The sequence below is a fragment of the Protomyctophum parallelum genome (assembly GCF_964188405.1).
Source record: "Protomyctophum parallelum genome assembly, chromosome: 8".
Taxonomy (NCBI): domain Eukaryota; kingdom Metazoa; phylum Chordata; class Actinopteri; order Myctophiformes; family Myctophidae; genus Protomyctophum; species Protomyctophum parallelum.
The window spans coordinates 4,280,158-4,294,738 of record NC_139703.1 but is presented as its reverse complement, the minus strand read 5'-3'; the positions used below and the strand labels follow the sequence as shown (position 1 = coordinate 4,294,738).

The following is a 14,581-nucleotide window of genomic DNA, read 5'->3' as shown; positions in this document are numbered from 1 at the left end:
CACTCCCCCACTAGGTTAGCTGTCAATGACAGTTCCACTCAACTGTCACAGTTGAGTGGACACTTAGGTGTGGGAAAGTACATGAGTACTTGAGTTAAAGTAAAGGAATATAGGACTGAAGTTGTTTAGTGTATGTTTTGTAATAATACAATCTAAAAAGTAGTAGTAGTTTGATTTTCTTCACTGCCGGGGGGGGGGGCAGTAATGTGCCAACCACCCCTCTCTGTGTGTCTCTGACTCTGTCTCTCTCTGACTCTGTCTCTCTCTCTCTCTGTCTCTCTCTCTGTCTCTCTTTCTCTCCTCCCAGGATTGCATCAGTCTGGGTTCTGGAGAGCCCAACATGGCAGAGCACCGTTCCTTTGTCCTCTACCACAACAACAGTCCTCGGTGGGGCGAGGTGCTCAAACTGCCCATTCCCATAGACCGCTTCAGGGGCTCACACCTGCGCTTTGAGTTCAGACACTGCTCCAGTGAGTATGACACTCACAGCCCATCGACAGTACAAGCGCTGCGCTGTGAACTTTATACATTTCCTTTAACCACTTTTGTGTTTAAGTGGTTAAAGTAAATCTGTGAATTCTAGAAATCCCTGTATGTCCGTCCGTGTGTATGTCTGCTTGTCTGTCCACATACCACCACTGCCGAACCACTCATCAGATCAACTTCACACTTGGTGGGTGTATTTTTGAGGACCCAAAACGACTGCAGCTTCAAGTGTGAAGCAGTGTTGATTTTGATGACTAAAACTATGACGAAACATGTTCGTCGACTCTTTTTTCACTGACTGACTGAATATAAAACTAAGCTACGATGACTAAAACTAAGACTAAATATATTGACAATTTTATCATTCAACAGATAAAAACTAGACTAAAATGTTAGGGAGGGACTAGTGGAGAAGAGATCCAGTAGAACTAAAAGAGAAGTAATTGAAGAAGGCTATACTGCCGAAACGCGTCGGCGTTCTCAATAAAATATGAGAAGTTGCATCTGAGCCATGCAGTCTTGCATCTTTTATTTTGGAGTGACGCTTTTTCCATTTTGTTGGTTTATATGAGATGTCATTTTATGTTTGTGTTGCACTCTGAAAATAGCAGATCGGCTATTTTCAGCATGCAACCAAATGCAAAATCAAAATGTATTCAAATGTATTCAAATTTATACGCTAAATAAACATTTGCTGTCAAAATCAACACTGGTGTGAAGTTGGTTGGATAAGCAGTCATGACCCCCTCAGAACAGGCATTCGTTCCCGACATCACTGTGCTAGAGCAGTGGTTCCCCAACTTTTACATGTCAAGGATCCCCAAATTGACACTAATCAGCCTGCCGATCCCCATGATGGCATTTCTATCTCTGGGACCCCCAATTTATATTGTAAAATCACTATTAGTTTAACCCATTCTGACCTGAGATCAGATTCTAAAAAATGTCAGTCGTTCTTCGATTTTTCAAAAATAGCAGACCTACAAGCTCGTATCGCGCCACTCGGTGGCGCGATATGAGCTTGTAGATCTGCTATTTTTCAATAGGTAAAGCACGACACGATGCTAACACCAAAACGGGTTCCCGTTCAGAATGGGTTAACTGTGAGAGTGTACAGATGGATTGCATGTGTACACTCTCAGAGTTACAGACCCATAAGGGTCCATTTGGTTCCTAACTATCATTTAGCTGGGGACCCCCTGGAACTCCCTGAACGACCCCTGGGTTTGGGAACCACTGCATTGGAGAGAGATACATTGATTTGATACTGATAACATAGTCTGGGTTTAATGGAGGTTGTACCTCTATTGGTCCATAAGCAGAGCAGAGCAGACTACCAGTAAAGGAAGTTTCATTTGGTGTTTTCTGGTTTCATGTGTTCTCATAATTTATTCAGTGGGTTGAAATCGTCAAGATTTTAAACTAATGGTGAATGTCTTTCTTTCCTGTGCGTGCCAGCCAAGGACAAAGGTGAGAAGAAGCTGTTTGGCTTCTCCTTCACTCCCCTGATGAGAGAAGATGGGACTACGCTATCGGACGAGAGCCATGAGCTCTACGTCTATAAGGTCAGGGCATGATGTGTTTGTCTCTCTCTCTCTCTCTCTCTCTCTCTCTCTCTCTCTCTCCTAGGACCCCTATAACTCTGACAATAACTCTGGTCAATCTGGTTCCATTGGTACACTCTCAGAGTTCCAATGAGCCAACATACACAGTAGCAGCACCCTGACTCCGTTTGACCAGAATGCAACAGAGCCTTCATTAGTATCATCGGTAACACCTGTGAAGGAAGTAGGGAAGTGGCCCAAGTTCTTTCCAAAATGGCGTGTGTGCATAGAGACCATTCTATAATTTATATTATTCAATTTCTATATTCTTTTTTCCGACTCCCTCTGTCCTCAGTGTGATGAGAACAGCACCTTCACCAACCATGCGTTGTACCTGGGACTGCCCTGCTGCAAGGAGGACTTCAACAGCTGTCCCAGCATCCCCTCCAGCCTGGTGTTCCAGCGCAGCACCAAGGAGACCCTGTGGATCTGCACGCAGCTGTCCTCCACCAAGCTCACGCAGAACGGTACAGAAACACTCACAGCTTTTATCCCCGTGATTCTCAACCTTTTCAGGTTGTGACCGCCCAAAATAATAATTTCAACCGATTCAATTTCACATTTTGCAACTTTCCGCAATTTAAGCTGCATTAATCAAGGATTTTTGCCTGCGTTTTTCTGGAGGGTCTATTCTTATGTGTGTTGTCTTCTCAGTGGACCTCCTGGCTCTGCTGAAGTGGAAGGTCCACCCAGAGAGGGTCATGGACATCCTCAGTCGCCTCAGACACGTCAGCGGAGAGGAGATAGTCAAGGTGAGGACCAGGAGCCTCCAGGAACAGCAAGGCATTGTGGGAGGAAGACAGTCTGCATGCATGTGGGACTCCCTCTTTCTCAGGTGTTTCGCCTCGATTGCGTCTAAACCCTAACATTTAACTTCACTAAAAACTACGCCTAACCCTAACCTTAACCCTAACCTCACAGAAATTATGCCTGGGCAAAACACAGTGGAAAGATATCCTCCCGTATGCATGTGGGGCCTGTCAAAATGATTACATTTATTACAATTATTGCCTAATAGCAATTATTTGAGAAAAATGCAATTACTACATATTTTTTGCATAATCATCAGTCATTTCCATGGTGAAAAATCGTCATATATTTGACATTTTCAGAAATAGAATATAACCAATATGCAAGTAGGCGCGCGTGTGGACCATCTGTGATGCTGTGTATAAATGTTACAGTTCCTCCAAGACATCCTGGACACGCTGTTTGCCATCCTTGATGACAACACAGACAAGTACGGCCCGCTGGTCTTCCAGTCACTGGTAAGTGTGTGTGTGTGTTAAGGCAATGTTTCCCAGTGTCGCTCGACACATTTTTATGGGTTTGTTATTATTATTTAAAAAAATTCCCAACGATTCAGTAATTTCATGAAGAAATAAAATAAAAATCTAAGAAATTCCATAAATTAGAAAACAAATGTTTAAGAAGTAGTGGAAATAGCCGATCTACAAGCTTACAATGCGTCACCTTGTGCCGTGTTGTGAGCTTGTATAGATCTGCTATTTATAGTATTTTGGGTCACAGGCTAAAAAGTTTGGGAACCACTGTGTTAGGGTGACCAGATGTCCCACTTTGCATGGGACAGTCCCACATTTTCATGACCTTTCAGGCGTCCCACAAATTGAGACGCTGTCCCACATTGTGACTGGCAGGCGCTCTGTTCAAATGCGTGCTTTAAACCTATCCCCCTAATGGTTGGCTCTCTGTTGTAAATCTCTCTCGTTGTCTCTTCTTTCCTGCGAGATGTGTTTTTAAGCCTGTTAAAATAACATGAGAAATATCCCTTAGTCCAGAGGGGTTCTCAACGTTTTTTGGCTGGGGACCCCCGGAAATGCTTCAGCCATGTCTCGCGACCCCCCACACCGCCCCCCTCCCCACCCCCAATACAAATTGGCCAATACAGTAACCTTATTAACTCATTCTGACCTGAGATCAGATTCATACGAGGTTTCCACTGGACACACACACTGGTCTCTCATTCTGACCTGAGATCAGATTCTAAATATGTCAAGTCATTCTTCGATTTTTCAAAAAATAGCAGACCTACAAGCTCGTAGCGCGCCACTCGGTGGCGCGCTATGAGCTTGTAGATCTGCTATTTTTCAATACCGCTCTCAAAGGGCACCTACGGACGGCTGCAATTCGAAACTGGCCCGCATAAAATCTGAATCTCCCCCCCCCCCCCTTTCCCCTCACTGTATATGTATCTTTTCCCTTTTTGCTTCCTATATGATGAATTCCTGTTCTGTTCTTTAACTACATAGAAGTGTCTATTTGTACGTCTCTAAATGTTTTGATGAAATGAACAATGTGGACCCTGATGTTGTAAACAAGTGTAATGCTTAATTGGGTCGTCCACTCACAGTTAACAGTCTTTGTATTGAGTGTATTGTGCTTGAAATGTGCTGTAATTCTGCAAACTGTTAATAAATATTTCAATCAATCAATCAAACCAAGTCGGCCACATTTTAAACTAGAACTGCACTCTGTCGAGTGCATACTTGCTTGTTGCACACTAGTAGGCCATAAATGGCCAACTAGTGCGCAAGCAGAGCGCGCAAGTCCTTTCGACCGCTGTAAACTGTCAAATCTCAGTATCTCTGTGAAGGAACGTTTGAAATGATTAATGTTTAGATGTAACTATTTGCTACCTACTTTATACATATAAACATCTAGTATTATTAAGTATGATTCAAGTTTCTATCTATATAAGAAATACTGTTTTATCGTTGTAGATATATTCTGGATCCCTTTTTAGTTTTTCTAGTCATACACATACACACCACGTACTCTGGTCCCAGCAGATCAGGCACAATTTGCTATTTTATTTTTTACTGATTATGTATATAGTATACGTATGACTAGCTCTAAATGATGACGTAAGAAATATATATAGTATATATATAGTATATAGGCATATACTATATACGTATACATATATACTCTATACTCTATACTGTATAAAGTGTGTAGTTGTAAGTTGATTAGCGGTATACTGTGGTTACTTTGCGCCAAAAACCGTGACAGCTGTTCCGCCATTTGAGGCTTACGCAGAAAAACATCAAATCTGTGCCTGTGTTGCTGGACCAAATGACCACAAATGACCATATTTCTTACGTCATTATTAAGAGCTAGTCATACACATACACACCACGTACTCTGGTCCCAGCAGATCAGGCACAATTTGCTATTTTATTTTTTACTGATTATGTATATAGTATACGTATGACTAGCTCTAAATGATGACGTAAGAAATATATATAGTATATATATAGTATATAGGCATATACTATATATGTATACATATATACTCTATACTCTATACTGTATAAAGTGTGTAGTTGTAAGTTGATTAGCGGTATACTGTGGTTACTTTGCGCCAAAAACCGTGACAGCTGTTCCGCCATTTGAGGCTTACGCAGAAAAACATCAAATCTGTGCCTGTGTTGCTGGACCAATAATGACGAAATGACCATATTTCTTACGTCATCATTTAGAGCTAGTCATACACATACACACCACGTACTCTGGTCCCAGCAGATCAGGCACAATTTGCTATTTTATTTTTTATCTACTAAGCCACTTCTAATCATGATTGATTGAGAACATTGAGGTCCTTCCCATAAATGTCCCAAACTTAAACTTCCTTGAACTAGTAGAAGGTGAAAAAACTGGACGGTTGAACCATTTGGATCAATTGGATCAAGGCTGGACTTTATCAGCCGACTATCTTTTCTTGACTGATGTGATTTAATGTGTTTGAATGCCTGCCACTTCTAATCATGATTTATTGAGAACATTGAGCTAGGTCCTTCCCATAAATGCCCCAAACTTAAACTTCCTTATTTGTGTTTTAGTGGTACAGTGGTACAAGTGTATTGACATAATACATTCACCTAATACTGAAAGGCTGTCCTGAAATGGGAAATGTCTTTTGCAAACTTGTATTACAAGTAAGACGCGCAAACGCGTGAAGCGAACGCAGCTCGTGTGTGTGTGGTGTGTGTGTGTGTGTGTGTGTGTGTGTGTGTGTGTGTGTGTGTGTGTGTGTTACAGCTGCGCCCTGTGTGTGTGTGTGTGTGTGTGTGTGTGTGTGTGCTACAGCTGCGCCCTCCAAACACATACCCTCTAATGCAATTCAAACACTGTAGACAAACATAACCTGAGGTTATATTAAGTAGGTGAGGTGATAAGCACTAAGCAGCCCAATCGCATTTAAAGCATAAAAAATGTCACACACAGTAATATCGTGTTAATTTAACTCTGTCGGCCCAGGCCGTAGCGTAACGGTCTGGGCACCGGACTGGTGATCCAGTCGCGGTGTGCCGCGGGTTCGACTCCCGAGCCCGACACGGCCTTTACTGCATGTCATCCCCCCATCTCTCTCCCGTTTCCTGTCAGCCTACTGTCTGTCCCTTAAAAAATCAATAAAAGGCGTAAGCCGCAAAAAAATATCTTAAAAAAAAAAAAAATAATAACTCTGTCAAAAAATGTAAGTATACATTAAGTGGAAGAGGGGAAGGGGGTGTGGTTAGTTATTAGAGTATTATGTGACTGTAATATTTTTGATTATAAAAACTATTTTAATTTGGAGACACATGTCTGGCTTGTGAAATAATCTTTTGTATTACCGTATAAGTACACATTGCATTTATTAGACATTATTTGTATTCCCTTTGAAATTAAGGGACTCCCAGATTATATGCAATTAAATACCCACAATTACATCATGAAGTGAACCACAACATGGGGAAACAATTGTTAACATCTTGTTAGTTCAGGCATTCTAGGCCATGTACAGTAAGTAGTCAAGCTCCTAGCTCAGATAGTCAGCTGAGCTCAGCAGAGCAACTATCCAGGTCAGCCGACCGCTCAGCTGATTCACTCAAGTAAACTAAAAAAGCTAATGGAAGTAAAAGACAGTGAATACTAGTTATTGGACATGGTCAATCACTATATTATATTTCACCCTTGATTTTGTCATATATCATATATTAGGAATATTATATTCTGGATCCCTTTTTAGTTTTTCTAGTCATACACATACACACCACGTACTCTGGTCCCAGCAGATCAGGCACAATTTGCTATTTTATTTTTTACTGATTATGTATATAGTATACGTATGACTAGCTCTAAATGATGACGTAAGAAATATATATAGTATATATATAGTATATAGGCATATACTATATACGTATACATATATACTCTATACTGTATAAAGTGTGTAGTTGTAAGTTGATTAGCGGTATACTGTGGTTACTTTGCGCCAAAAACCGTGACAGCTGTTCCGCCATTTGAGGCTTACGCAGAAAAACATCAAATCTGTGCCTGTGTTGCTGGACCAATGATGACGAAATGACCATATTTCTTACGTCATCATTTAGAGCTAGTCATACACATACACACCACGTACTCTGGTCCCAGCAGATCAGGCACAATTTGCTATTTTATTTTTTTACTGATTATGTATATAGTATACGTATGACTAGCTCTAAATGATGACGTAAGAAATATGGTCATTTCGTCATCATTGGTCCAGCAACACAGGCACAGATTTGATGTTTTTCTGCGTAAGCCTCGAATGGCGGAACAGCTGTCACGACGAAGGAGACCAGGCGGAAATATTACTTGCGCGCTCTGCTTGTGCAAGTAATGATATCTGTCTCCTCAGGTGTTCATCATTAACCTGCTCAGGGACAGTAAGTACTACCACTTCAGGCCCGTCATGGACACGTACATCCAGAAGCACTTTGCCGGAGCTCTGGCTTACAAGTGAGTGCTTCAAGTCCTCATACTCCACTGTACCTATTACTGTACCTCAGACTGCAACGTCCATGACTCACATTATGCCGTATGTTTTTAATCCTATATACCCAGACCTTGAATAACCATACCAGCACAATCTGGCATGTTTGTCTCATTGACTACAACCCGCACCATACTTGAAGTTATACGGCTTCAAGATGTTTGTGAAAATGTTTTACACCCAGAAATGTGTTAAAATGAAATAGAGAAAAAAAAATGAAATAAATAAATAAACAATAGCAGATGTACAAGCTCACTACCGTATCAAATATGGATAAAGTGGTTAAAATTATTGTTTGTGTGTGTGTGTGTGTGTGTGTGTGTGTGTGTGTGTGTGTGTGTGTGTGTGTGTGTGCGTGCGTGCGTGCGTGCGTGTGCGTGACAGGGAGTTGATCCGCTGTCTAAAGTGGTACATGGACCGCTCTGCAGAGGTGGTGAGACAGGACCACATACAAGAGGCCATGAGGGTGAGACACCTTCTACTACACCTGGGATAATATAGAGAAATAACTCCCCTCTGTGTTTAACCAACCATGAAGGGGTTATTTCTAAACAACTACCCGCGTGGTGTATATTACATGGCTTCTTTATAAATAAATGAATACATTGACCCAAAAGTAACAACAAAACAAAGCATTTCCTTGCTCACAGTAATGCAAGTATTCCATAAGTGTTGCGCTCGGTGGACACGCTCGCCTCGGAAAACAAGGACGTGTTGATCAAATAGAATCAATCTTTGGTTACTGCATTGTGTATTTCTCGCTTCAAATGTTTTCAATAACATTCTTGATTCCCGCTGGGGACGCTGTGGGCACTGGCGGCGTGTTCTCTCCTCCGCGTCATCAGTGCCCATACCCGAGGCGGGGGTTGGCGATAGGGCCTTTCTGTGTGGAGTTTGCATGTTCTCCCCGTGTCCCCTAGGGTAGATACCCTCACAAAAACATGCCATAATCCTGGTCTCTAAAACTACCTCCCCCTGGCCAGCCGGGGCGCCTGATGGAGGGGAAAGGAACTGGTCGGAATAACGTGTCCCTTCCACGCGCTACGTCCGGCCGGGGAAATTCCCCTCTGTCAGGTGAAAAGAAGCAGCTTGGACTCCTCATGCATAGAAGGAGGCATGAGGTCAGTCCGCTGCCCCCCCAGGTTGGCAGAGGAAGTGTAGTGCCCAGGATTACATAGATAATTGGCACTGGGTGATAAGAAAACTGGGTTACAAAATCGTGGGATAAAATTTTAAGTTAAAAAAAAAAATAACATTCTTGAAAGCAACATTTGGTCGTATATGAACATGTGTGTATTGTGTAAATGACCATCGGTCAGAGATCTAACTCACATCAAAGATACCGGTATTATATTCTCTCTCTCTCTCTCTCTCCCCCACACACCCCAGGCCTTGGAGTATCTGTTCAAGTTCATCGTCCAGTCTCGCATCCTGTACTCGCGGGCCACCTGTGGTCTGGAGGAGGACATGTTCAGGGTCAGCATCCAGGAGCTGTTCCAGTCCATCCGCTTCGTCCTGAGCCTGGACAGCCGCAACACAGAGACACTCGTCTTCACACAGGTGAGGACAGACACCACAGAGACCCTGGTCTTCACACAGGTGAGGACAGACATGCAACACTGTATGTTATAGACCAGTGGTTCCAAACCCAAACTAGCCGATCTGCTATTTTCACTACTTTTCAAGCATTTTGTCAATTTATTTATGGAAATTATTTTATTAACGAAAAACGATGTTTTTTTTTATAGACAGTTGTTATTGATTGATTTATTTACTTACTTATTTATTGCAAGGGATGATCTCTGATTCAGTTGACTCCTAGCTCTGCCATTGTGTTATATACTTCACTATCTCTAGTGACTGTTAGACAGTTAATAGTTTCCCACAGAGAGATCCCCTTCTGCTTTTAGTTGCTTTTAAATCTAATTCTCCATCCCCCACTGTCCTCTTCCTCTGCCCTGAATCTTTCATTTGTTTTCTGTCCATCCCTTATCAAACGCTGCCACCCCATAATGCTTTCCTCCATCCTTTTTTGGGGCCCCAAATTGTTCCTTGCCCACACGTTGACCGTGCTGTCCTACCCCAGCACCCCCACCACCACGAGTCTAGCCCCGGCTCAACCCCAGCCCCGGGCCCTTGTGTCGGGCCTACCTCTCCCTTAGCTTCCAGCCAGGCCCTGCAGGGCCAATCCCAAACCCCTGCCCCAGGACAGGCTCCTCCCAGTAGCGGGCAAGGCAGCACCACCTGCTCTCAGGGGTGGAGCTCCAGTTCTCCACGCCCCTCTCCTCTGTCAGTAAGTAACAATGGTTGGTTCGAGGAATATTGTGACAGTGTGACACCCTCCCCCTGTTTGTGAAACTAACGGCACACACATCACCCGCACCTTTGTGTAATCCCTCTTGGCCTCTTACACCGGGCACGCACGCACGCACGCACGCACGCACGCACGCACGCACGCACGCACACACACACACACACACACACACACACACACACACTCACCCATCATGCGGCCCAGTGATTGTCCATGGAGGAAACATCCCATTCCCTCACGCATCTCACCCATTAGAGAGCTCCTTCTCTGTTTTTCTTTGCATATCACCTGCCCTTATGGAGTAGAAATCACACCACTCACTCAGTCACCAGTGTCCAGTCACCACCAGTCCCTGCTGTGGTGCTAGGGTCTATCAAGCACATGTCTTCAGTCCTATCATCCCCACCTGCCATTGACGCATGTATACGTCATTTCAATCCAAACGCACAATCCGACGCATTGTGTATTATTGAATTTATTAACGCATGTGTATGTTATATCCGTGTTCCTATAGAGGGCGCTCTTCCACAACCTGTGAGTGATCTATAGGACTTCTGAAGAAGTGTATACTTCACTTACCTCCCAATTCGATACAATGTTGATCCTAGGTAGCCTGGTAAAACCACTCCCCCTGCTGGACAACAGTTGCCAGTTCTGCCAGAAGGGAGAGTCTGGTGTCTCTCAGGCAGAGACGATGCACTCCGGACCAAATCAGACCGGAGCGATATGCAGCCGTATGCGGCCGCTAGAGGCGGGATCAACGCAAGACTGATGACATATTGAAGCTGTGCCACAGCTCAACCTAACAAGACTACAGCTCAAAATTATTCTGGAGATATCAGATTGTTGTCCCGCTGCTCCTGGTTCATGGTTTCTGCTTGAGAGAGCCCAGATGCATGAGGCAGGAGGAGGGAACTTGTGAACTCAACTCAATATACTGCCGCAATCTGGCAAAGTCAGGTTAGATCCTATGCGTATACCTAGGATGCCGATTTGATATTGCGATTCTTAATTATATTGCGATTATAAGTTACTTATAACAAGTTACTTTGCTTTTGTATTATACTAAAACATTTTAAACCAATTCTAAAAAATATAAGCCATGAAAAGTTGAATCATACTTCGATGCAGTGTTTCTGACATAACAAATAACTTTAAAATCGCATAATAAATCCCACCCCTATTACTACTGTACTACTGTAGGTCGTGCACGTGCACATGCGACCCGTGCGTGCGCTGGAACTGTGCCATTCTGTGTGTGTGTGTGTGTGTGTGTGTGTGTGTGTGTGTGTCAAGGCATGATAATTCACAGGTTAGTTTAGTTTGTTGTGTAACAGTCTGCAGACAAGGTACTTCTGAGAACAAATCCACACACAAACACATAAGCATGCACACACACACACACACACACACACACACACACACACACACACACACACAGGGAGCGTGTGTGTGCGACTGTGTGTTCATGCGTGTATGCCGTGTTTTTATTACCACTGTCTTTCTCTGTCATCACTCTCTCGCCCCCTCTCTCTCTTCTATTTTTCTCCTCTCTATGCAGTATACTGTACATAAACAGTCCATAATGGCGTTCTTTTTGTCTACATTTCTCCCTGCTCATTAAAATGGTACCAAACATTCCTGAACAATACAGCTGCAATGTTGGCTAAACCACGCTTTCGCGAATTCATCTTTTCTTCAGGAACATTTTCGGACCGACAAATCAATCGGCACAAAAAAATGCTTTAAAATGCAATGCTTGGTGACTGTTGTCTCTGACAGAGTTAGAGGGGGGAGCAAAAGAAGCATGTTCTCTCACAACGTAAAGACACGAGGACATTGAGAGTGTTTTCCATATTTCTATGTTGACATGTAGGCCTATGTGTGGTTCCTAACAGAACTACCAAAATGTCCCAGCCCTATAGTGTGAGTGCTTTATTGTTTGTCCATTATCTTCTCTGTCGGGTGGAATCCTCCTACCGTACGTATGTCCAAAACTTTTTAGGATTCAAATTCAAACATATAAAAAAATATCAGATAGACGAGTTTGAAATGCGACACTTTGCGCTGCGTTTCGAGCTTGCAGATCTGCTACTTATGATCTGTTTGACGCTGTACTGTAGTGTGATCAAGTAGGGCGTTAATTTACCCCCCCAAAAAACACAAAAAGTTAGAAGATGGAGATAAGAGTTTTCTGCCCGACAGCGGCGATACGTTTGTCTGTTTGTCCTGCGTGGATTAAATGCCGGGGCGGTGTGATTCTCACAGGAGTGTTTCTGGATTTGCATTTTGAACCCACGACTTCTGAGTCTGACATGATTGATGACAACAAGTCCATAGTCTGACACAGGGTTTGTGTCCTCTGGCTACATGCAGGCAGCTCTACTGAACTCCTTCCCGGCCATCTTCGACGAGCTCCTGCAGATGTTCAGCGTGCAGGATGTGGCAGAGTTTGTGCGCGGCACTCTGGGAAGCCTGCCGTCCACCGTGCACATTGGACAGTCCATGGACGTGGTCAAGCTGCAGGCCATCGCACGCACCGTGGACAGCAAGCTCTTCTCTTTCCCCGGTAAATAAAAGGGCCTTTTTGTTTTTTCTTCACGGATGACGATTTCATGAGATGAACACATTTTAAAACATCCATTAATCAAAACAAAAATGGGGGGAAAAAGAAGGAGATTGTTTCTTATTATTATATTGTCTGATTTCAATATCTGATAACACAATATGATTATTTTGTGTGCGTGCGTGTGCCCGTGCGTGCGTGCAGAGTCTCGTAGGGTGCTGTTACCAGTGGTGTTGCATCACATCCATCTACACCTCAGGCAGCAGAAAGAGCTGCTCATCTGTTCTGGAATCCTCAGCTCCATATTCTCCATTATCAAGACCGGCTCACTGGTAACACACACACACACACACACACACACACACACACACACACACACACACACATTTAACATTAATGTTGACGTTGAGTGTAATGCTATGTTTTGCTGGGGACCCTCTGGAACGACCCCCAGACCCCACTTTGAATAGAACTGCACTATTATTAACCACCCTGTCGGTCCAATCCTCGCTCAGGATTCGTCGGTGCAGGAGGAGGTGGAAATGATGGTGGAGTCCCTATTGGACGTCCTGCTCCAGACGCTGCTGTCAATCATGAGCAAGAGCCAATGGCAGGACGGGGCGGTAAGGGGCCAACGCTGTCCGCAGTGCACAGCCGAGATCACTGTTAGTAACTAACAATACCACTACTACTACTTCTGTTCATCACTACTTCACCTGCACCCATCATACATGGTTTGTTTGTTTGTTTGTTTGTTTGTTCCTTCCTTTGTTCGATCCTTCGATCCTTTTCTTCTTTTCTTCATTCATTCATTCATTCATTCATTCATTCATTCATTCATTCATTCATTCATTCATTCATTCATTCATTCATTCAATTCCGTTATATCTGTCCATCCCTTAATTAATAATAATAAACGTTATTTGTATAGCACCTTTCATGACATCAAATGCAGCCCAAAGTGTAAAAAAAGAGATCAACAAAACAAGTGCTGTACATATTTTTAATGCATGTGTTTTGAAATCCCACACCACTAAGTATGTATTTTGATTTGGTGTTTTAATTTTTACAATAGATGGCGCTCTTTTTGCTAACCTATGATATACCATTCGGGTCTCAATGAAACCAGGAACCAGGAAGTCATGTGGTCGCAAAAAACACAGCTTTCATCCACTCCTACCCGTAGATATGAAACATAATAGATGCCTCATTGGCCGCTGTAGTTCGTTGGGGGCGACCTGTCTGCAACGGAAGGAGGAAGTCAAGCGGAATCTTGAAGTCATACGCCTCTGATTGGCCCCTTCGCAAAGGAATCTCGGGAAAGCTTGCCAATGCAATCACGTGTCGCCATCGCCTCCCTTTGCCTCCATTTTGCCTTCTGTTGAGATACAGACGCCCCAGAGCCGGAAGAGCCTTTATATGTCTATGCTCCTACCCAGGGTTTAAAAACACAGCCAGCTCCCATCCACTCCCACCCAGGGTTTAAAACACAGCCAGCTCCCATCCACTCCCACCCAGGGTTTAAAAACACAGCTCCCATCCACTCCCACCCAGGGTTTAAAACACAGCTCCCATCCACTCCCACCCAGGGTTTAAAAACACAGCTCCCATCCACTCCCACCCAGGGTTTAAAAACACAGCTCCCATCCACTCCCACCCAGGGTTTAAAAACACAGCTCCCATCCACTCCCACCCAGGGTTTAAAAACACAGCTCCTATCCACTCCCACACAGGGTTTAAAAACACAGCTCCCATCCACTCCCACCCAGGGTTTTCTAGAACGCCTCTATCTC

The 14,581-nt window shown here is 43.6% G+C and overlaps 1 protein-coding gene across 1 annotated transcript in view; it reads left to right on the top strand.

Annotated features, from left to right (window-relative positions):
- Positions 1-14,581, top strand: part of dock3 (dedicator of cytokinesis 3) — a gene marked incomplete at both ends in the record, with an annotated part of 250,584 nt that overhangs the window by 205,494 nt on the left and 30,509 nt on the right. Inside the window, 11 exons of the mRNA XM_083772261.1 lie at positions 308-470; positions 1,945-2,051; positions 2,386-2,557; positions 2,745-2,842; positions 3,275-3,358; positions 7,774-7,874; positions 8,293-8,374; positions 9,298-9,468; positions 12,599-12,791; positions 12,993-13,120; positions 13,304-13,453. Of these exons, the coding sequence (XP_083628387.1) occupies positions 308-470; positions 1,945-2,051; positions 2,386-2,557; positions 2,745-2,842; positions 3,275-3,358; positions 7,774-7,874; positions 8,293-8,374; positions 9,298-9,468; positions 12,599-12,791; positions 12,993-13,120; positions 13,304-13,453 (1,449 nt within the window). The remainder of the gene's footprint in view (positions 1-307; positions 471-1,944; positions 2,052-2,385; positions 2,558-2,744; positions 2,843-3,274; positions 3,359-7,773; positions 7,875-8,292; positions 8,375-9,297; positions 9,469-12,598; positions 12,792-12,992; positions 13,121-13,303; positions 13,454-14,581) is intronic.